The following is a 22,065-nucleotide window of genomic DNA, read 5'->3' as shown; positions in this document are numbered from 1 at the left end:
TTTCAAATAGCCATGTACAGAGTACAGTCAAGTGTCACCATCCGATCAGATCTTTGAGCACACAAGCAGGATACATGCAACCTCTCCTTTTCCTTTTTCCTTTTGCAAAGCGAAAGGCACTAGTCTTGTTCACATGATGCGAGTGACGTCAGCCCCTACTAGGTCGCGTGACCGACATCTAACCTTCCCACTACCCCGCCCCCGCTGCCAGAGCATGAAATCTCGCGAGAAGCCGCCTTACTATCAGAACTTCGTGAGGTTACCGGGGAGTTACTCAGGAGGGAAGGTGTGGCTCGGTGGCGGGGTTCTCGCTTTCATTCTGTTCACATTCATGGCCCAGGCAAAGGCTTTTGGGGATTGCCATCGTCTGAGCAACCCAGTCTAGAAAACGGCGGCGGAGGTGGAGAGTGAGGCGGCAGTCATATCAGAAGTGAAACGTGGCGCGGCGGGCCTCGCCCCTCGCTGAAGAGGCCGCGGGGGAGGGAGGAACCCCGCGCAGAGCGCCCGGGAGCGGGCGCAGTGGTTTCTGCCGGGGTGGGCGCACCGTCCCCGGAACTTGCGGGAGGCAGGGACCCTTCTCTGGAAGCAGCCAGTTGCCCACATCCGGCCCCCACTGTGTCAACACCGACTCCAGCCAAGACGAAGCTCCTGCACCTCTGGCCCTACCGGGGCACCGCGGCTCGGGCGTCGGCTGGGGGGCGGTCCCTGGTGCCCGGCGCCCACAGCCAGGCTGGGGGCTCCCGCGACCCCCGGCCGCAGTTTCCGCAGTCCATGAGTTACCCTGCTTCTTCCCGCTAAGTCGGCCCCACGTTCCGGCAGAAGCCTAATTGCGGGTTTAACTGTAATTTTCCTGTCTCGCCTCCTTCACCTACACCCTCTCTAGGCTTCTCCCCCGCACATCCTCCTCCACCCACCTGGTCTCTCCCTAGACGGGCGTGCGCGCGTGTGAGACCCGAGGAGGGAGGGAAGGCGGAATCCGCGGAGGGACAGGGTGAGAGTCGCTAGCAGGAGGGGTAGGACCAGCCAAAGGGGGCTTCGGGAGGGAGGGGGTGCTGGCAGGCGGAGGGAGCGGCGGGAGGAGGCGCTGGGGAGGAGGCGGAGGCCCGGGGACGGCGGACGAGGCTTCGCCCGAGCGGAGCGCTCTTTCTCTCGCCGCGCAGTCTCGGAGCCGCGCGGGCTCGTGGGGAGCGCGAGGCCGCCGAGGTGCGGGCGGGAGGGAGGCCGGCTCCGGCGCGCCCCGCGCCCGCGCCTGCTGACAGCTGCAGCTGGGCTCGCGCTGTCCGCTCCCGGCTCCGCGGCCTCCGCCCCCTCGGGCTCCCTCCCCTCCGCCTCTACCCCTCCTGCCCCGGTGCGGATCGTTTCGCAACTGCTCGCCTCTCTCCGCGTGCCCGGCTGTTTTCCATTTCCCGGCCCCTCTTCTTGAGTACTTTGCGCCTGCATCTGGGGAGAGGGGCTAGAAAGGGGTTGGGGGGAGCGTCGGGAGAAGAAGGAAGCGAGGCCCGGAGGAGGAGGAGGAGGATCGGCGGACAGCAGGGAGGAGACCCCACGCCACCCTCTCTGGTCATCTCCCCTCCCGCCCCGCCCCTGCGCACACTCCCTCGCCGGCGAGCTACTTTCGGACGAGGAAAGTGAGGGCGGCCCTGGGTGAGAGCGCCGCGGGGCGAGTCCCGGGGAAGCCGCGCGTCTGCACTCGTCTGGTCCGCAGCGCTCCCAGCCAGGGGGACAGCCCGGACCGAGGATGGCTTCGACTACAACCTGCACCAGGTTCACGGACGAGTATCAGCTTTTCGAGGAGCTCGGAAAGTAAGCGCCTTTGCCGGGCACTCGCACGTCCCCTTCCCAGCAGAGGGCGGGTCGCGTTACCCCCGACCCACGGGCTTCCCGCGTGGGGCGAGGGAGTTGGGGAGACGGGAGGAGAGGAAGGAGGGCCCCCGGTGTGTCGGCTTGGAGGAAGGTGTTGTCTTAGTAAGAGGAGGGGACGACGAAGGGGAAAGCCCTTCCACCCCGGCTGTGGCCCCTTTCTGATAATCCTTAGCCCACCTTCTCCCGCTCCCCCACCCTCCTGCACTAGAGACTTAGTGGATTTACGATCCCTGCAGTTGTAGCTGTCATCCTGAGAAGTGTGCGAGCGCGCGCGCGCGCGCGCGTGTGTGTATGGAGAGGAAACAAGAACCCATGTAAAATGCTACATAGATCACGTTTTCTGTAAATAGAGATGCCGCCGGGTTCGCCGGCGAGTCAGCCATACGACCCACGTTCAGATGAGAACTCACTGCTCCAGACGGTGCCATATTTATTGATGCCGAAAGTTCAACTTGGCGTAGAGTCTGTTTCGCATCCAGTAGTTGTTCTGTCCAGGAAAAGACCTCCCAAAGGAACTCGACCCCCTGTCCCATATCCACTGTTATTCCTTGCACTAGATTACTCGCTTATCATCACCCTTCCTAAGATTTACGTGAACATCTTCGAGTTTTCGGGGAGGATTTATTTACACAGGCAGTGGAAAAGCTCTCTGGAGACCGGGAGAGTGTTTCCCAGGGGTAACCTAACGTTGTATGTTGCTTAAAAACGACCTTCTACACCTGACCGACAGGACTACTTGGCGATGTTAAGGAAAGAGACAGGAGACCTACTGAGAACCTGTGCAAAGGAACCTAAGGGGCCGAGCCGTGAACGTTAATTTATGTAGCATCAAACCCAACCCCAGTTCCTCTATGGCTAATTTCGAACATTACTTAAGAGGTGCATTTATGTGTATGTTGTTTTCTACAGTTGAATTAAAGGACGTGTAAATATCTTTTAAATGTAGTGAAGATCGTATCTTTATATATTTATGTTGTCTGCTGTTAAAACATGGAGAATATGTCGGAAGAGCAGCTTAATTCAAATCTCTCCCCTCCCCCAGCCCAAAACAGGGCAGAGAGAAATCACCACAGCAGGATTTGTTAAACCACACACAAATGTCCCTAAGATTTATTTTAATGAAAACAATCGCCATATTTACTTACTTGGAGCCACATTAATTTTTTTTTCTACCAAAATAAATAGGCAGCAGATTTTTGCTGCTCCTCTTCAGCTCTTTGCAGGATTTTTTTCTCAGAGCATTTGGTGCTGTGTGACTGTGAATTGTAAAATGTTTTCAAATTTCATGTGCAAACAAGAGTCGTTATAATTGGCAGTTCCTTTCTTTTGTTGATTAATAATGTGTGCTCCCAGTTAAGTAAAATTTATTTTTGTTCTTCAACGTTAAAGAAGGTCTGAGTTTCCAGGAAGAATTGTTCATTTTCTAGATGTTACTATATGGTGCACTGATATTTGACAATTCACTAAATTCAATAAAAATACTCAGATGTAAGTTTTTAATAGAATATCAAGCTGATTATATTGATGACCTGCTAATTATTGGTTTTCAGGGGGGCATTCTCAGTGGTGAGAAGATGTATGAAAATCCCTACTGGACAAGAATATGCTGCCAAAATTATCAACACCAAAAAGCTTTCTGCTAGGGGTGGGTATTTTCAACCACATATATGTTGATTGTGCATTTGTCATGTTGGTTGTTGGTTCTGTTGTATGTTGGTTGTGTTCTGTGTAAATAAGTCATTTAGTTATAATTGTAGCTGTAGGTATCATATACGTTTTGAGATTATTTCCTTCCTGAGTGCTTCTTGGTTTGTGCAGTTTAAAAATGTGACCAAATACAATTGTTACTTGATAAATTGTTATTAAAATCTTTTCTATGGGTAATAGCATAACTAACTATATTTTAAAGCAAATAAATGTCACTGAGTGCATTTTGCCTTTAGCTCCACTGTGAAATAACTTTCAGAAAAAACCCTGGAATGGAAAAATGTAAGTCTCACAACTGTCATTATTCCCTTTTGCTTTTGAGAGGAAAAATAGGTCATAACTCAGTTAAATCATATATTTCAATTGTAGTTACACTTGAACTTAATTCATTAAGGTATATTTAACAGTAATGGCTTTGGGAGGAACATTTTATGGTTGCTATATTCCAGGAAATTCAGCTTGATTGTGATGTTTCTGTGTGCAGTTTAGACCTTTACTTGATCATCTGCAGTAAGACTTCTCACTCATGTAATGTATTTTACACATGCTTTATAACTGCAAAGATAATTCATACTCATAAAATAGCTGTTGACATAAGCAAAAAACTTGGAGGGGTCTCATTGCTTTCTTTTCATTTTGTTGAACTCACGCAAAAGTACTTACATTGAAAGTTTAGGCATTCCAATTATTGTGAGCACGTGTCTAAGGTATTAATATTTTCATGGGAATTTATGGTTTGATGAAATTAAAATGAAGAAAATGCCATAGTGTAAGCCCATTTCAGTGACCTGATTTAAGTAATGAGAAAAGAAATTCCATCAGGGTTGCTTTTCCTTCTTTAATTTGTCTTCTAAAAAGTGTTGCTTCCTAGTATCTGGTATCATTGTGTCTGGTCCCTGCCATGATTTTTTTTTTTCTCCTCTTTGTTGCAGATTCTGCTTTTAATGTGTACTTTGGGTTGACATTTCAGTTTATTTATTTAAGTGAAAGTTTGTATTTTTTTCACCTGATTTTAATGAGTCTGAGGACCATCTTATGTGTACAAGTAACCAACACCTTAGATTCAGGACAGGAGAACTAATGGGATACATGTTACGCTCAATTATGTTCTCTTTTTCCACTTCTCTTTACTCCACAGGAAGATTTTTAATGGTGAAAAGGAGTTGCTATTGTACATGACCCTTTAGTGTACAAAAGAAAAATGCAAAAATGTAGTCAGATTCTTTCATTGCTTATATAATTCCTTCCTGTGTGCTTGGTACTTTTGGCAAGAGTGGGAGTATCAGTTCTTTTAGAGGTGTTACAACACCTATCTTTCTGTGGCTTTAAAATTTTCTCTTAAAATAAATGTCTTCTGTTTCATTTTTACTAATTTCTTAGTTAGAATCGTCCCTTTTCATCCACCACCTTTCATACTGGCTACACCAGGACGGTAAACACCCCCGTCTCTGCTCACATACATTTCATTTTACTTTTGCTTCAAACGTATGGAAGATAAGGCTTCTCTAGGCTGCTGAAACTCCTTGCTGCTTTTCTGCTGATGTTCCTCACTTGTTCAAACTCTGCTTTCAAGAACAGTGTACCCCAAAGCTACCTTGTCCCTTCTGGATTTAATGATCTTAATTGTTCCAGTTATATTTAGGGAAAGTAGTTAGGGCTAAAATGCCTGCTTCATGTTCTCCCTTTGCAATTTTCTTGTGACTTTGAGCAAATTTCTTAACCTGCTGAAGAATGAGGTGAAGAAGGTGACTCTGGAACTAGATGCCCTGGATTTAAGTTATGATTCCTCTACCTGTTATTTATGTGATCTTGTGCAGTTTACATACTTTCCATATGCCTCACTTTTCTCATCCATAAAATTGAGTAATAACTCTTTTATAGGGTTTTTGTGATAATTAAGTGACTTAAGATGCCTTCCATGAATATTAGCTGCTATTATCTCATTGGGTTGTTGTAAAGATGAAATTAAATTGTGACAATTTAAATTATAAATCTAGTTGGCAGCCTTCATTTAGCTGTGAGAACCCAATTTGAATCTTGGCTCTGTTACTAGTGTACTCAATATGTGAATTTGGTTCTGTCACATAACTTTTTTGACCTCAGGTTGTTCTTCAGTAAAGTGGGGGAAAAAATCCGCATATGCTGTCATGGGTTGTTTTGAGGATTCAGTGAATTTTATGAGAATCACTTCTAAAATGCAAAGTGCTGTGTCAGTTTTACCTGTTACTGCTCACCTATAAGATATTGTTGTACTTTTCCTTCAAAATGTTCAATTTATTTTGTATTGTCATGCTGATTAGTTTATAGAATATTTGTACCTATGCATGTATACATTTGTTAAACCTCTACTCAAGCTATAAACTCTTAATGGAAAAATACTATGCTTTCATTTTTTTTTACTATAACATTCTACCCCATCGAGGATGTAGGAGGGGTTCAGTACAGAGTGACTAGAATCAAATGTGACCGTTAAGTGGTTTGTAAAGGAGTTAGATTCCTAGTTCATTCCTAAGAAGCAAATACAGGATGTAAAGAAGTCTGTAAGGTTGTATACTAAGAGCACTTGCTTAAGAATATGAATTCTCCTTTCAGAGCACTCCCTTCCCAGATTACGATTTTAAAAAATTTCTTCAGCAGAAAAAAATTTTAATTAAGGGGAAATGTAGAATTTAATGCAAAATAGCAGTTTCACTCCAAGGTAATGAAAGTTTTTTTTTTTTTTGGTTGCATATGGCAGATTTTGTGAGACATGTAATTTTTTTGTACAAATTTTTGTTTGTATTTGAAATGCCATGCCTTTTGTAAATCCCAGTTTTAAGCCTATTTGTTTCAAAGACCAAGCAGGTCTTCCAACTCCATGTTCTTTAAGTGTAACATTACAGCTGTAAAAGAAAGGCCATTGTCTGTACATCTAAGACCATTAGAGAATTGCCAAAAATTTGGCTACATTCCTGGACAAATTTACACCTCCAGCTATACTGTCACCTATGCATTTTTCTGTGCCTCGATCTTAGTGGATTTCGAGCAAACAGTTTCAGTCACATTACCTGTCAGCTGTTAGTCACACACATCATGTTTGGGAGACTCAGTGTTGAAGAATTTCTTTCATTTTGCATTAACATGGTCAAAGAGCATTCATTATACAATCAGATCAGATAGAGAGGTACATTTCAATATAACTGACTTGTTTTTAGAAGAAAAAATAGTATAGATATGTTTCAAGCATCTGATATTTTATATGTAACTTCTGTCCTAAAATTTTTTTTGTTAGCTTGCTAACATTTACTAAGAAGACAGTCTTAGTAAATAGTGAAGTGATAATAGAATTTTCTCATTAGGATGAGAATTAGAAATTATTATTTTGATCAATTAGGTTAGTAGTTAACAAATGCTAATTTGCCTTGCTGTTTTGATTTTTTTGTGTATGTTGATGTTCTTATAACTGTTAAGTCATTGTCAGATTATGTAAAGTCCATGAAGGACTGTGATTGCAGTCTGAGAATCCAACGGATTGAAGCTTCTGATGGTTAGATGTCTTTAGAAATAGTACATGTGATTTTCTCATTTTAAAACTTGTGGTAAACGATTTTTTATGGCACTACTGATTTCTTGACGTTCATCTCCTGATGAATTTTTTGATCTTTAGCAATCATTTCTTATTATATAGTCTGTGATACACCATGTTATTGTTTTGTAAAATATTAAAAAGTACAGTAGAAGCCTGAAATAATGTTATTACAAGTATATTTTACCTCTATTGCTGAAGTTAAAAAGGGGTTTCATTTTATATTTCTGTAAAATTTCAGATACAATCCAAGTGGGTAATTTTGATCTTTGACTTTGCTGGTTTTGTTAATTCCTAGATTGATATTACTAGAACATGAATCAGGATTTTATGAACTGTTTGACCATGTACACAAAATTAGGTCTCAGCTCTGAAATCTGAATACTGCATTTTTGTTCCTAAGTAAGAATATCAACTCAATATAAAAATTGAAATATAGTAATTACTTTGAGTTTTTTCCATCATGAATTATCATAAAGCACATAATAGGATTTTCTTGAACATTTAACTTCTTTTGTTAACTAGAATCTTAATTTGTAAGTCTTTTCCTCAGGCTGATACAGAGGCAGGCCAATTCCTAGTGTCTCTAGGGCTGGCTTGGTATTTTTTTTTTTTTTTTAAGATATCTGACCCTTCTCATTTATTGGAATATGGTGTGTACAGTGTTTTTTTAAATAAATTATTGCCAATTAGTTAATTGCCAATTAGTTAATTGGTGGTTTACATGGAAGGCTGTGTTAAAGCTTTTAAGTTATAATAGTATCATTTAGTGAACTGTACTGTGATATATTAAATGGAGTCTTAGCAAAATATTTTTACTCTGAAATATACCTTTGTATTTTATATTACTTTATAGATTACTAAGCACCTTCACAAAGGTGACCTCATTTTATGTTTTTATTTGATAAATATTTAATGATTAAAATGGGCAGAATGTTAGGAATAATAAGGCCATCTACATGAATAGACATAGAAGACATAAGTGGTGTTTTAAGTCTAGCATGAATAAAGTGCTGTGAAATTTCCAAGGAGGGAAAGATTATTTCTGCCAAGGGAGATGAAGGAAGGCTTTTATATAATATAAATTTAAATATTTAAAACCATAATGCAGACGGGTTCAAGTACCAAAGTCTAAATAAACAATTTGGAGAGTGTTCAAAATGGTTTAGATACCTGATTATAATGAAAGTTATTTTATTCATATGGTACTTTTGTTAAAACTCAGTAAAAAGTTATTGTTGTTGTAGGAAATTTTTTAGGTTATGATTTTTAGGTTATAGCTGGTTATGATTCCAGTTAAAGTAGATATCTAAATACTTCTTAAGGTGAACTCATAGACCTTTCATCTGCTATAACCTCTTTCTTTAGGATAGGGAAACTGATAGGTTTGGAGGAGGGAGAGCACAGCTCTGTTGTTTGGTTTTGATTTTGAAATCAACTATTGCTGTTTATGGGGCTTCCCAGGTGGCGCTAGTGATAGAGAACCCACCTACCAATGCAGGAAACATAAGAGAAGTGGGTTTGATCCCTGGGTCCTGGAAGATCCCCTCTAGAGAAGATCCTCTGGAGAAGGGCATGGCAACCCACTCCAGTATTCTTGCCTGGAGAATCCCATGGACAGAGGAGCCTGGCAGGCTACAGTCCATAGGGTTGCAAAGAGTCAGACATGACTGAAGTGACTTAGCACGCATTGTTATTTATACACAATCACAGACCATTATAATTGATTTTTTTGTTTTGTTTTAGTTAGGTGAACCCCTTTTCTAATACTGTCTCATGTTAACAGCATATGAGTTTGCTTATTATTACCAAAATCAATAACAATAATAATAAACTAATAGAAATGTTATAGCCGTTATTTAAAGAACACCTTCTAAATGACATGTATACATTTACAAGATATTTTATTTAATCCACACTGCAGCCTTTAGAGAGGAAATATTGTCTCTGTTTATAAGTAGTTACTAAGAGTTACTCTTACTAAATGGCAGTCAAGAATTTCAGCCCAATTTTCTCTCTCTTTAAAGCCTGAATCTTGCCATCACACATCCTGTTCATTGCTGTTACAGAGAGCTAAACCTTTCTGTATTGATCTGTATGTGCTTGACTCATCTCCCCACTAAACTTCAGATTCCTTTATAAAAAGGACTATGTCTTATACATTTTATATTTCCAATGCAATGTATGGAATTGACTGTTCGGGTTTCCAGCTTGTGAGAGAAGATAGTGTTTTAATTACTGCAGTAACATAAGATCAAATTGAAGTTTCAAAAGGCGTCCCCATGCTAATTTGTGAAAGGAAAAACAATGTAGTGAAAAATCTTATTAAAATGGTAGAAAGTGATTACAGAAGAATGAGATACTTTGGCCAACTTAATACATTAACTGATTAGAAATATCTTAATATACAATGAGTTCCTAGGGTTACTTCTTCTAAATGATTTACTTGTTGCTGAAAAAAAGCACTCATCCCTTAACCAAAGCCCAGAGAAACCTGCTCATAAAGGCATTCTCCCCTTCTTTGGCTCATTGTGTTTGATCAGTGAATAATGGAAGACAGATGTTTCTTGCGTTGTTTCTTCTTGGACAGCACTGTTCTGTGTGTCAATTCACACAGAAGTGTAGCAAATGAAAGAAAAATACAAAACTGTTAAATTTTTTATTGTTGGAAAAATAACTCTTAGGTATAGCAAGTAGTGTGTGCTAAGTTGCTTCAGTTGTGTCCAACTCTTAGTGACCCCATGGATTATAGCCTGCTAGGCAAGATGGGCCCAATAAAGGACAGAAATGGTATGGACCTAACAGAGACAGAAGATATTAAGAAGAGGTGGCAAGAATACACAGAACTATACAAAAAGTATCATCATGACCCAGATACCACAATGGTGTGATCACCCATTCAGAGCCAGACATCCTGGAATGCGAAGTCAAGGGGGCCTTAGGAAGCATCACTACAAAGCTAGTGGAGGTGATGATGGAATTCTAGTGGAGCTATTTCAAATCCTGAAAGATGATGCTGTGAAAATGCTGCACTCAATATGCTGTACATATGGAAAATTCAACAGTGGCCACAGGATTGGAAAAGATCAGTTTTCATTCCAATCCCAAAGAAGGGCAATGCCAAAGAATGTTCAAACTACCACACAATTGCATTCATCTCACACGCTAGCAAAGTAATACTCAAAATTCTCTAAGCCAGGCTTCAACAATATGTGAACTGTGAACTTCCAGATGTTCAAGGTAGATTTAGAAAAGGTAGAGGAACCAGAGATCAAATTGCCAACATCTGTTGGATCATCAAAAAAGCAAGAGAGTTCCAGAAAAACATCTACTTGTGCTTTATTCACTATGCCAACGTCTTTGACTGTGTGGATCACCGCAAACTGTGGAAAATTCTTAAAGAGATGGAAATACCAGACCACATTTCCTGCCTCCTGAGAAATCTGTATGCAGGTCGAGAAGCAACAGTTAGAATTGGACATGGAACAACAGACTGGTTCCAGATTGGGAAAAGAATGCGTGAAGGCTGTATATTGACACCCTGCTTATTTAACTTATATGCAGAGTACATCATGAGAAATGCTGGGCTGGATGAAGCACAAGCTGGAATCAAGACTGCTGGGAGAAATATCAATAACCTCAGATATGCAGATGACACCACCCTTATGGCAGAAAGTGAAGAAGAACTAAAGAGCCTCTTGATGAAAGAGGAGAGTGAAAAAGTTGGCTTAAAGCTCAACATTCAGACAACTAAGATCATGGCATCCGGTCCCATTACTTCACGGCAAATAGATGGGGAAACAGTGAAAACAGTGACAGACTGTATATTCTTGGGCTCCAAAATCACTGCAGATGATGAGTGCAGCCATGAAATTAAAAGACAGTGGTGCGTTGGAAGAAAAGCTATGACTGACCTAGACAGCATATTAAAAAGCAGAGACACTTCTGCCAACAAAGGTCTGTCTAGTCAAAGCTATGGTTTTTCCAGTAGTATGGATGTGAGAGTTAGACTATAAAGAAAGCTGAGCACTGAAGAATTGATGCTTTTGAACTGTCGTGTTGGAGAAGACTCTTGAGAGTCCCTTGGACTGCAAGGAGATCCAACCAGTCCATCCTACAGGAAATCAGTCCTGAATATTCATTGGCAGGACTGATGCTAAAACTGAAACTTCAATACTTAGGCTACCTGTTGTGAAGAACTGACTCATTGGAAAGACCCTGATGCTGGGAAAGATTGAGGGCAGGAGAAGAAGGGGTGACAGAGGATGAGATTATTGGATGTCATCACCGACTTGATGGACATGAGTTTGAGTAAGCTCTGAGAGTTGGTGATGGACAGGGAGGCCTGGCGTGCTGCAGTCCATGGGGTCGCAAAGAGTCGGACACGACTAAGTGACTGAACTGAACTGAGATTCCTCTGTCCATGGGATTCTCCAGGCAAGAATACTGGAGTGGGTTGCCATTCCCTTCAGAGGATCTTCCCAACCTAGGGTTCGAACCCACAAATAGTATAAAGGAATGAAGGAAATGGCAACCCACTCCAATTTTCTTGCCTGGGAAATCTCATGGATAGAGGAGCCTGGTGGGCTATAGTCCACAGGTCGCAAAGAATTTAATTTGATTAATATAGTGCCTGTAGCACTTAAGGGCTGTACTAGAGGTATTCACAGGGCCTTCAGTGTATAATAGATACAGGTTGGAGGTGATTGGTATCACAGATTTCCTAAAGAGATTTATGGGTGACATCGTGTTTGGAATGATAAGTGAGCCTGACAGAAAAGGGAGAAATGGTTGGCTAGGCAGAGTAAAGCAGTCTGTTCAAAGAAAGAGAGAGTCCTGGTCTACCCTGGAGATGCAGTGAGGACACCTGATACTGTTGAAATCCTCTCTCCTTTAAGACCCAGTTCAGGCATTGCCTCCTCTGTGAAGCTGTCTCTGACTTCTCCTCTCCTCCTTTGCTTCTCTAGACAGATGTGGTTATTTTTCTCATCCTCTGAATAGCTTTTTCATGTTTCTTTAGGAGCCTGTCACACTTCTCCCTTTATATTGTGGTTGTTTATGTTGTAACTTTCAAGCATTTGGTGGACATTTTAAAACTTATCTTTGAATCTGTGCCTAGCGCAGTAATTACAATATTGAATATACTTGTAAATGTTGAATAAGTGAACAGCCGAATGGGTGAAAAATAAGATTCTGTCTCTTGAAATAGACCTATGATTAACAAAGACTGTAACATATGAAATAAATGAAAATTTACCCGAGGCTTCATGTCAGGTGGCATTCATTAACTGAATGAATTAACTCCCAGTTATTCACATTTTTCTAATTATTCCATTAGTTTTCAGATGACAGATTATCCTTCATTGGAGTTTTGTATAATTCCATAAATTTTGAGGCAACTATGTACAAATTCTTACTGCATTTTCTGTTTTTAACCATGTTAAGTGATAATACGGGGTAACATTTTCATTGTGTGTCCATCAGTACCTCTTCAGTAATGCCAGATTCATGTCATTATTAAATTTTAAAAATGGGTTTGAAATTTTTGATTCATTCTCCAAAGGTAGTTACTTTTTCACTTATCTTTTAACAGAGCTCACTTCAAAAGGCATTTTGGTGATATTTTATAGAGTTTTGGATATGTGAATCATGGATATCATTTGCTTAGAGTGACTATTGGATATTTTAGTAAAGGCAATTAGAGGCCACAGTGTCTGTCAGTTCTGAAACTTGGTTCAAGGACTGGGAAGTGTACTTGTGTCAATATTAGAAAAGGGAACACATCTTAAAGCTTTTTATTTGTGTTTCCTCTTCAGGGAACTTTCTCTTGTGTGATATGTAACAGGAAATTGGGAGTTTCACAATTCTATAACTTTATAATTTTGTTATATATTTTAGAAAATATGTTCTTTTCATGAAAGCATTTTCATCATATTTTTAAATGGCAGTTTAAAGGTCAGGTGTGGCAGAAGTGATTTGTGAAATTCAGCTGAACATTCTGGCCATTTTGTAGAAATTATTTATGATGAATTTTTTATTTTAGTAAAACAAATTATATATGCTTTTATATCAAAGATTTATATATATAAAGATTATAAAGATCATATTTGTTGCAGAGAAACTTGTACACTTTGGATAAACCTCTGAAATCCAGTTTTTATTATTTGTTATCAATTTAGATAAAAATATTTTAAAATATTATAAAAATGTTACTGAATCAGGGAAATAGAGAAAAACAGAAAGAAGACACATTCAAAGTTAAGTTATCCCAAGCATTATTGTAAAGATTTTGTTTCCTTTCTTTTTTTCTTAATTTGTCTGAATACTGGACTTAAATACACAATTTTTTGTCCTGTCTTTTGACTTAATTTTATCAAGTTTCCCTATGTGACTAGAAATCCTTTGAATGACACTTCACTAAGTAAAACACCAGTTTAGTATTGCTGTTTTTTTTTTTTTTTATTATTCTTTGCTATGATAAATGACAATAGTAAATGTTGTTTTGTAAAACTTTTTCATGTTTTTAATTCTTTTCTTCGAGAGTATCCATAAAGGAGAACTAATGAGTTAGAATTATCAAATTATCAAAATTCTTGATAAATGTTGCCAGATTGCATTCTCCAAGCTTTGTACATTTCTGCCAATAATACTTAAGTTTGTTAGCTGTGAATTTTGGGGAACATGATTCTTAATTTCAGTGTAGCAAAAGAACAGTTACCTTGTTCCACACCCCCTGCTAGATGAACAAAGATACAAAGATAAGGCCCTTCATTTCAAGGGGAAATAGATGTGGAGTCAAATATGTTACCAAGGCATGTTGATAAGTGTCACAATGCAAGTGTTTACTCAGTCTGGGGTGTAAGGAGGTAACTGCTGTTTGAAAGGAAAGGGAGAACTTCAGAGGAGGTGATCTTGAACTGGATAATGAAAATGACCGCTTTTGAATTTAAAGAGGGATAGAAAAGATACAATACTGAGAAACAAGGAAATCAGTAAGTGCTAATGAAGAGAGAACTGGAAAGTAGATAAATATTTTTTAACTGTGAGTGATCAACTTACTGTTTATAAAGTTTCCTGAAAGCATGCAAAAACTGTTGAAAGAGATGCAATTTTTTTCTTTCAGTGAATCATTTAAGTGCAACAAAATCTGTGGGTAAGTAAGGTGGATTTCTGGGATTTTACAGCCCTGAGTCATTAGGTATGAACAGCTGATAAGAGAGGAATAACAACTTCTTATCTACCTTATATTTTGTTTTATGTAGCTTTGGGGCAAATACCAAAAAAAAAAAAAAAAAAGTAAGTAAAAGAAAAAGGACAGGAGGATAATTAGAGTGGATTTTTTAAAAAGTTAACCAGTATTAAAAGTGCCCTAGGTAATCCCATTTGTGTTTATGAACAAGAAAAGCTAGATAGTTTCTGCAGTTGTGATATTGGATTGATAATTGTTTAAAAAATGTAGGTTTTGGTTTAAAACCAAAGGTAAGTAAGGTGTCTAAAAGTGGTATTGACATTATTCACTGCCTGAATTTCCAGTGTCTAGAATAGTGCCTGGCACCCTTCACACATATTTATTGAACAAATGAATGAATAAATAACTTCTAAAACTATATCGTATCATGGTAAATGAATACATATTTAGAGACCCAGAATTTTTAGCTGTTAAATTTGTATACATTATATTGTTTCAAGAAAAGCTCAAAATTAGATTAATTCTGATACGATATATAATTCAGCACAAGCTGATGGCTGGAAAATACTCATTTATTCCCTTCATTTACGTAATGGAAAAAAACTCACATTTATTAAGATAACTTAAAGTGCTTATTAACCTCTCTAGCTATGCTTAACCTTGCAATATTTTCCCCCTATTATTACAGGGAACCTAGCATCTATAAAACATTTTAATTTGTAAGATCTCTCCAATTTTGTTTTAAGTACTATATTACTTGCTTAAGGGGGATAATATGTTTTACTCAGTGTGTATATCTGTGTGTGTGTGTGTATAATTTAGAGTAGAATTTTTTTGTGTTGACATAGGAGCTTTGTCAAGGAGGAAGCCTTCTTTGACTTCAAAAGCAGTGACTCAAGGTTGGTATAGAAAGTAGGGTGGGAAAAATCCTAATTCCAGATTGTCAGCAGGATTTCAAGGTCAAAGTCTACTCCTGTTATCTGAGCATAGAGCTCCTGATTTCTGGCCAGTTTTCTTTCTAATAGAATTAGAGAAGGAAAAAAGTGTCAGAGTGTTACTTGACTCCTGTGTAAATAGGATTAAGACCTACTTTCACTAATATTTATGTGCTTTGCACATAATTATCTTTAGGAAAAAATATTCTTCGGATTGACTTTGCCCCCTGCTCCTTAAGTATTTATGATCAGGAACAGGTGAAATAAAAATTGTTAACCTTAAGTCTATTTGAAAGAAAATATATGTCTCATCTTGACAGAGAACCAATTATTGGATTACTTATAGCACTGTGTGCTCTATTTAGTGCTCATAGTCACAGTATATATAATCTGCCAGTGACATTGTAAAGAGAAAGTGCTTCAGGCATGGACAGTTCAGTTCAGTTCAGTCGCTCAGTCGTGTCCTACTCTTTGCGACCCCATGAATCGCAGCACGCCAGGCCTCCCTGTCCATCACCAACTCCCGGAGTTTACCCAAACCCATGTCCATCGAGTCGGTGATGCCATCCATGGCTAAAGTATCACTGAGATACTTGATCTTTTAAAGTAATAATGATGTTATAAAATGAAATAAGTATGTGTTGACCTTTTACAAACTTTGAGAAAGTATTTTAGGTAGGAGACTATTTTAGGTAGAGACTTTATGTTTAATCTAAACCAACTAAATCCAAATTTAGAGATACCAGGGTTAGAAATAAACAGTGAACACACAAAGGGTGGGTTTTAAAAATAGCACTTAGCTTTGAGAGGATAATTTCTCCTCCATCCTGGGTGTAAGTGTTTCATTGATACTGTCTGTAGCAAGCTTTGGGGGAGGAAGGGTGGAGGAAAGTGAGAAATGTCTTTTGAAAAATTCTTGTGGCTCATACCAATGCTTATTTAGCCTCTCTCATTCTGGGATTTCAGACATTCCCTAACTAGGTCCCACAGTACTACTACGGTGTGCATAAGGGACCCTCGGGATTCTTGTGCCTAGTTCTGTGAGACCTGTCCTCCTGGGTGGCATGTTGCAACTGTTTCTCAGAGCGCATCACATTCCCACCCGGGCTAGGAGTGGAGGAGCCAGCATACTCAGCTGAAATAGCAGAGGGATCTAGGGAGCAAGGAGTGAATTACCTAGACGGGAATTTGGCTAGGTCTCTGAGTCAATGGGCTTCCCTGATAGCTCAGTTGGTAAAGAATCCACCTGCAATGCAGGAGACCCCAGTTCAATTCCTGGGTTGGGAAGATCTGCAGAAGGAATAGGTTACCCACTCCAGTATTTCTGGGCTTCCCTTGTGGCTCAGCTGGTAAAAAATCCACCTGTAATGTGGGAGACCTGGGTTCGATCCCTGGGTTGGGAAGATCCCCTGGAGAAGGGAAAGGCTACCCACTGCAGTTTTCTGGCCTGAAGAATTCCATGGACTGTATAGTCCATGGGGTCACAATGAATCGGATACAACTGAGAGACTTTCATTTTCTGAGTCAATAGCCCTAATTCTTATAAAAATGTTCTATCATTAAAACATTTTATATCCGCTTTGGGCTTCCCCGGTGGCTTAATGGTAAAGAATCTGTCTGCAGTACAGGAGACACGAGTTCAATCCCTGGGTGGGGAAGATCCCCTCAGGAGGAAATGGCAACCCAGTCCAATATTCTTGCCTGAAGAATCTCATGGACAGAGGAGCCTGTGGGGTTGCAAAGGGTCAGACACAACTGGGTGACTGAGCACATACACATACCCTGCTTTATCCCCAGGAAAGTAAAGTCTGCCTCTTTTCCTCTGTATGGCTTTGTACCTTTGGGAGCTTAACACTTAATAATGAGGAATACGATAGCCTGTATAATATTATTGGTGACAAAAGAAAGCAAGGTTAGCATTTTCTCTACAAGATGTGAGAGGAGAACCATTTGTTATGCCTGCAAAAAGCAAACTGTAGGCGGCATGAAAATAACAGAATATGCTCAGTTCCCACAAAAAAAACTTAGAGCTTGGTTTGGAGAATAGGAGATACACACGATTATAGAAGAGAGGAAGATAAGTAGCAGCAGAATGTAGTATACTCATTGTACCTATAGTGACATTTAGTTGTGGAAGCAGGAGAAGTAACATTGAGGAAGTGGAAATTAAGATAGATGGATGGAAGAAAGGAAGAAGGATAAAGGACACAGATGCAGAAAGTCATGTAATGCTTGGTCAAAAGATAGAGGATCTGTGGGATATTAGGGAAAAAAAGTTTGAAAACATGAAGGTCTCTGACTGCCAAGTTGATAACATTGTCTAAAATACAACGGAGACACTTTAAAGAGGGGGTCTAAGACATTACATGGCAGCAGTGAGTAAGCAGGATGGATTACCATAGAGTATAAGATACTGAAATTCTGAAACCTTAAGATAATAAAGGATAAGGCTGACTGGGGTTTCAAGTTGAATCGTGGGGAAAATTATAATTTTCATAAAGCAAATTGAGAAAATCAAGGACTGATTTTGATGAAGGACGATGATGAGTTGACATGTGTTTAATCTGTGCGTGTGTGATAAAATCACGTCAGTCACGTCTGACTGTGCAACCCTTGGACTGTAGCCCACCAGGCTCCTCTGTCCATGGGATTCTCCAGGCAAGAATATTGGAGTGGGTTTGCCATGCCTTCCTCCAGGGGATCTTCCTGACCCAGGGATGGAACCCACATCTCTTCCGTCTGCTGCACTGGCAGGTGGGTTCTTTACCACTAGTGCCACCTGTAAGCCCTCAATCTATATTCAGGTAGAAATACCTAAAGAACCATTGAAAATTGAGGGGGGTCCTTGAGAAAGAGCCACAGGAAGCAGTGCAGTGTACTCTATAGGTTAAGAGCATCTGCTCTGAAATCAGACTGCCAAGGTTCACGACTTGTCTTTACCACTTCTGAGTTCTTGTGATCTTGGGTGAACTTCCTAACCTCTCCAAACCTTGTTTTATTTTGTTTGTTTGCTTGTTTGTTTTTAATCTATAATAAACTGCAGTAATCAATTTAGCTGCTATTTGTGACTTGTCTGCCCAGAGATAATGATAAAAAAAAGATATACTAGTGGAAAAGATCACAAAGGAGAGAAGATAGAAAGGAAAGAGAAGAGAGTCTAGGACTGTGGTTTGGGGAATACCTTCGTTTTAATAGATGAAAGGAGGAAGTAGAATTAGTTCAAAAGAAGTGAAAGGATATGTCAGAAAAGGAAAATGCAGTGCTTTGAACTCGGAGAGAGTTTTTGCAAAGGAGGGGATGGCTAGTCATGTTCGATGTTACAAAGAAATGGAAAGAAATGAAGACTGAGAAAAGGCCTTGGTTTTCCAGATGGCGGAATTTCAGTCATGTGAAACAAGCAGTCATGAGGGTCAGGCTGGTCTGTTACTCATCTTTACCTCCTCGTAACTGAGCATGTTGTGTGAAATATAAGTGGTATAATAAATATTTCCCAAATGGATAAAGAAAAAAAAGCTATATCTTTGGATTAAAGAATAAATGGAGATAACATGTAAAACCTGCTGGTTTAATAAAACAGGAACAGAGACACAGACACACATGCCAAGGGGTGATTTCAGGGATTAACCAGGTCAAGGGAATTAACTTTGGTGATAAATAGAACTGAAGCTTATTTGAAGGAAGAGGAAAAAGAATCCCTGGAAAAGCATAATGTTAGGAAAGAGGGTAAAATGTATGGGTGGGGTCCTGGAGTTTGTTGGACGTGTGTGGGGAAAGGACATTCTTTCTCAAGGAGCAAGATGTTGGGAGTGGAGCAGACAGCTGCAGTTCAGCTGACAATAGGAGAAATGGAAGCAAGATTGAGAGAACAGATTTGAGATGGCCCTTGGGGGTTGTAGTGAGGAGTCCTCCCAAAGCAGTGTGCAGTAGATCATTAGCAGGTACAGTGAACATGGCCTTGAATCTGGCCCCAGACTACCTAGGGCTCCACAGGGTCAAGCGACTGAGATGCTGGCACTTTTTAAACATTTAAAGGGGAAGGTTTCACTTCCTTTTTTAAAAAAAACATTAATTTGTACAGCTAGTAAGAATAGAATAGCTAGAATTTAAATCCAACCCTGAAAGTCAAAGTGTTAAGTCACTCAGTTGTGTCTGACTTTTTGTGAACCCATGGACTGTGGCCCATCAGGCTTCTCTGTCCATGGGATTCTCCAGGAAAGAATACTGGAGTGGGTAACCATTCCCTTCTTCAGGGGATCTTCCAGACCCATGGATCAAACCCAGGTCTCTCACATTGCAGGCAGATTCTTTACCATATGAGCCACCAGAGAACCCTAGGTAAAGCAAAAGCCTTTGTAGTTGTCATTCTAGTCTGTTCTTTCTAGGGTGTATCTGTCAGGACAGAGGAGGTGTGGAGGAAGTCAGAAAGCAGAAAATTGGAAAGAAAATTTTATTCTACAGGAATGACAGCCAGAATTATACCATTTTGGAATGTTTGGTAGATTTCTTTTCCTACCTGAAAGGGAATCCTGGGGAATCTTCAGTTCATGATCTAAATCAGCTATTTCCCTTATTTCTATCAGTTTTATTCAATTTCTCTAAATAAGCAAAACACTCTGCAGGCAGCTTTTAATGTTTGAGTTGTATATCATTTCATTATGAAGCTGCTGCTTATGGAGAAAAATTATTACAGATCAGGAATATGAAATATTGTGAAGACATAAGCTAGTTTGCCAGCCAAGACCTTTGCCAACAAAGGTCCGTCTAGTCAATGGTATGGTTTTTTGGTAGTCATGTATGGATATGAGAGTTGGACTATAAAGAAAGCTGAGTGCCAAAGAATTGATGCTTTTGAGCTGTGGTGTTGGAGAAGACTCTTGAGAGTCCCTTGGACTGCAAGGAGATCCAACCAGTCCATCCTAAAGGAAATCGGTCCTGAATATTCATTGGAGGGACTGATGCTGAAGCTGAAACTCCAATATTCGGCCACCTGATGTAAACTGACTTATTTGAAAAGACCCTGATGCTGGGAAAGATTGAAGGTGGGAAGAGAAGGGAATGACAGAGGATGAGATGGTTGGATGGCATCACCGACTCAATGGGCATGAGTTTGAGTAGACTCTGGGAGTTGGTAATGGACAGGGAGGCCTGGCGTGCTGTGATTCATGGGATCGCAAAGAGTCTGACACGACTGAGCAACTGAACTAAACTGAACTGATAAGCTAGTTCATCCTGGCTGCTTTATTGCCAACCTTTAATAAGGTTTATTATCATGAACACTGGATTTTATGTGCCTTTGCTTACTTTCCTATCTGCATACCTCTGGTTCATTGACTATAATGATAAGAACTTTTGGTTAGATAAGTTGTTTTTTTAATTGGAGGATAATTGTCACACAACATTGTGTTGGTTTTTGCCATACACCAACATGAATCAGTCCCAGGTATACACATGTTCCCTCCCTCCTGAACCCCCACTTCCCATCTCCTACACCCTCCCCCTCTGGGTTAGATAAGTTTTCCCTAAAGCATTGACATAGTGAATAATTTTCTTAAAAGTTTGTGTCATTTTTCAGTTTTTCTAAGTTCACTACAGAGGCAGTGAACCCAAAGATTGTTGTTGAGGTAGATGTGATCAGAATGTGTTTCTTTTTTCCTTTTTACAGAAAATATTTTCCCACACCAGTATTCATTTCCCTACTCTTTCTCCCTTTGCTGTTACTATTGATGTTTAGTATCTAATTACCCCTACTTTCCTCTTCCTTTACCACCTGATTTCCCACAAACAACATTGTGTCTTGAGTTCTCAGTTCTAACTTCTAAATTCTATAAGACATCTTTACACCATTCTGGAAATTTGGTATCTTTTACGCTGAATTTTTTGTGGCCCTGGATGTTGTTTATCTAGTTCCCAAAGGGTCTCATGTCTAACTTGACCCCATTATATCAGTCCTCATTCATTCACTCATTTATTGAACACACATTTGTTGAGCAGCTACTATGAGTGGGCACAGTTCTAGATTATAAAAATATAGATGTGAGCAAACTTGGTATGAGAGAGGCTGGAGGAGCCATTGGTGTACATAAGTGCTATGCAGGAAATGAAACAGGGCTGTAAGTTAGACAGTGAACTTCAAGTGAAGTTAGTTTGGAGAGGCCTCTCTGCGGATGTTCACATTTGAGCTGAGACATTAATCATGAGAAGAAGCAAACGATGAGAAAATATGAGAGAGGGACATTACAAGTCAAAGACCAAGGTTACAATGAGCTTGCATAAGAGTAGGAAGAAAGTCATTACATCTAGAGTGTAATTAGCCAGGAGGAGAGAAGTACACAGTGATCTTTGGGAAGTGGGCAGAGGGCAGATTGGGTAGAGTCTTTCAGCCAGTATCAAAGAGTTCAAATCTTATTTTAAAGCAATGGTAAATCAATTCAGAAAACTAAGATCATGGCATCGGGTCTCATCACTTCATGGCAAATAGATGGAGAAACAATGGAAACAGTGAGAGACTTAATTTTGGGAGCTCCAAAATTACTGCAGATGGTGACTGCAGCCATGAAATTAAAAGATGCCTGCTCCTGGGAAGAAAAGCTATGATCAACATAGACAGCGTATTAAAAAGTAGAGACATTATTTTGCCAGCAAAGCTATGGTTTTTCCAATAGTCATGTATGGATGTGAGAGTTGGGCTATAAAGAAAGCTGAGCATCGAAGAATTGATGTTTGTGAACCGTGGTGTTGGAGAAGACTCTTGAGGGTCCCTTGAACTGCAAGGAGATCCAACCAGTTCATTCTAAAGGAAATCAGTC

General features: G+C 40.0%; 1 protein-coding gene across 26 annotated transcripts in view; it reads left to right on the top strand.

The window, feature by feature from the left end:
* Positions 1-1,621: 1,621 nt before the first annotated feature.
* The window catches only part of CAMK2D (calcium/calmodulin dependent protein kinase II delta), a 314,058-nt gene continuing 293,614 nt past the window's right edge, over positions 1,622-22,065 (top strand). For all 26 annotated transcript variants that reach the window (XM_081485129.1, XM_081485067.1, XM_081484940.1 and 23 more), the window contains exons 1-2: positions 1,622-1,803; positions 3,414-3,508. In XM_081485129.1, the coding sequence (XP_081341255.1) occupies positions 1,739-1,803; positions 3,414-3,508 (160 nt within the window). In that variant the 5' untranslated portion in view covers positions 1,622-1,738. The remainder of the gene's footprint in view (positions 1,804-3,413; positions 3,509-22,065) is intronic.

This window comes from Giraffa tippelskirchi, chromosome 1, assembly GCF_054371585.1.
Source record: "Giraffa tippelskirchi isolate mGirTip1 chromosome 1, T2T-mGirTip1v1.2.pri, whole genome shotgun sequence".
Lineage (NCBI taxonomy): Eukaryota > Metazoa > Chordata > Mammalia > Artiodactyla > Giraffidae > Giraffa > Giraffa tippelskirchi.
This window is presented reverse-complemented; position numbering and strand designations above follow the sequence as displayed.